The following is a 1,309-nucleotide window of genomic DNA, read 5'->3' as shown; positions in this document are numbered from 1 at the left end:
ACATAAAGACATGAGAAAAATCAAAATTTGTATATAGTGAATTTTGCTTGTCGGAGGGCGCAACCAATGTGCACACCCATTGTTTATATTATGTTGACATTAGGTTCTAATTCATTATTGTGTAGCATATTCAACTTACGTAAGTCGGCTTTTAACGTTGCATGCGCAGTGTCTGACATTTATGCAAATAGGGGCCGTTTGAAAATTGCCTTCATAATAGCCATTCACAAGGTATATTGACTTTGTAGACTAACAGCAGCGTTGAACGATATTTGCCAAGTTCATTTGTGCATTATGCAATGAGGATGGCATGTTTTTAGACACAGAAAATGTTATCTTTTCAAACAAAGGCGTGGTGCAGTTTCAACTAAAATTAGCATGCAATTTCAATTTGTTTGCTTTTGAGCTTATGCGTGGCCCAAATAATGTTTGTTCAACGAAATGAAATACGTTTCATACTTGTTAATCATTGGAAATGAACTTTATGTAAATTTTCCGGAGGCTACTATTAGTTGCTCTAGAAATTCATTTCAAATGATTGTAGGCGAACGAGGTGCGGCGAATGAACAATGGCGCTTTCAATGCAATGACAGACGAAGAAGACCACTAAAAACGGCTTTGTTTTTTTATTTATTATAACATTATTTCATTAAATTAATTCTTCTACATTTAGATACAGAAGAATAGAAGATAAAAGAAGAGATCCCAAAGACAAGGGTAAGTTAGGTAAGTATAATTCTTTGAGTTAGACTAATTAGTTAAACTTCACTGAGGAGTTCTTGAGTCTGTAATCTATATAAACTCGAGCTGTAAGTTATCGAGCATGATTGTTTGTTAATTAGAGTAATTGGATGTAGATCATGAGTATTATTATAATAAATTTGAGTGGCTTTCCGCATTTGGACGTTTTCATGTCCCATGCCTTTTGAGTTGAGTTTAGGGTTCATTTGCGGAAAGAGAAATGGTTGCATAATTTGTCGATCATTTCAAAGGACATTTTGAGCATAGTGAGTTTTTAGCACTGCTATAGTTTGAGTATTAGAATAAGTAATTGCTTGAGAATAGCAGTGCAAGGATAGGAGGAATGTGAGATAGGGTGGTGTGCAGGAGTTCGACGGGTTACACTGCACGACGCGACCCTAACCGTATCAAATGATCAAAGTCCATATTTTCAAAGCTCACCTCTTCCTCTCCCGGTTGCGGTACCAGAGGCCTGCCGCCTTGCTCGGATCCCAGCAATGGGAACTTCAATCAAGGGTATTTTTTTCCCCCCGACCCGCCCCCGCGCCGCCCCCCGCCCCTCCCGGCC

At 38.7% G+C, this 1,309-nt stretch overlaps 1 protein-coding gene across 1 annotated transcript; it reads left to right on the top strand.

Annotated features, from left to right (window-relative positions):
* Window positions 1–125: 125 nt before the first annotated feature.
* Window positions 126–610, top strand: Tsp_08318a (hypothetical protein; the record flags this gene model as incomplete). The annotated part of the gene is made up of 2 exons (XM_003375273.1): window positions 126–231; window positions 545–610. Coding segments are annotated over 2 exons (172 nt in total), but the record flags the coding sequence as incomplete, so codon positions are not given.
* Window positions 611–1,309: the final 699 nt, after the last annotated feature.

Source organism: Trichinella spiralis, assembly GCF_000181795.1.
Source record: "Trichinella spiralis strain ISS 195 chromosome Unknown Scfld5, whole genome shotgun sequence".
Taxonomy (NCBI): domain Eukaryota; kingdom Metazoa; phylum Nematoda; class Enoplea; order Trichinellida; family Trichinellidae; genus Trichinella; species Trichinella spiralis.
The sequence above is the reverse complement of the archived record's forward strand: the minus strand, read 5'-3'. Positions and strand labels throughout refer to the sequence as shown.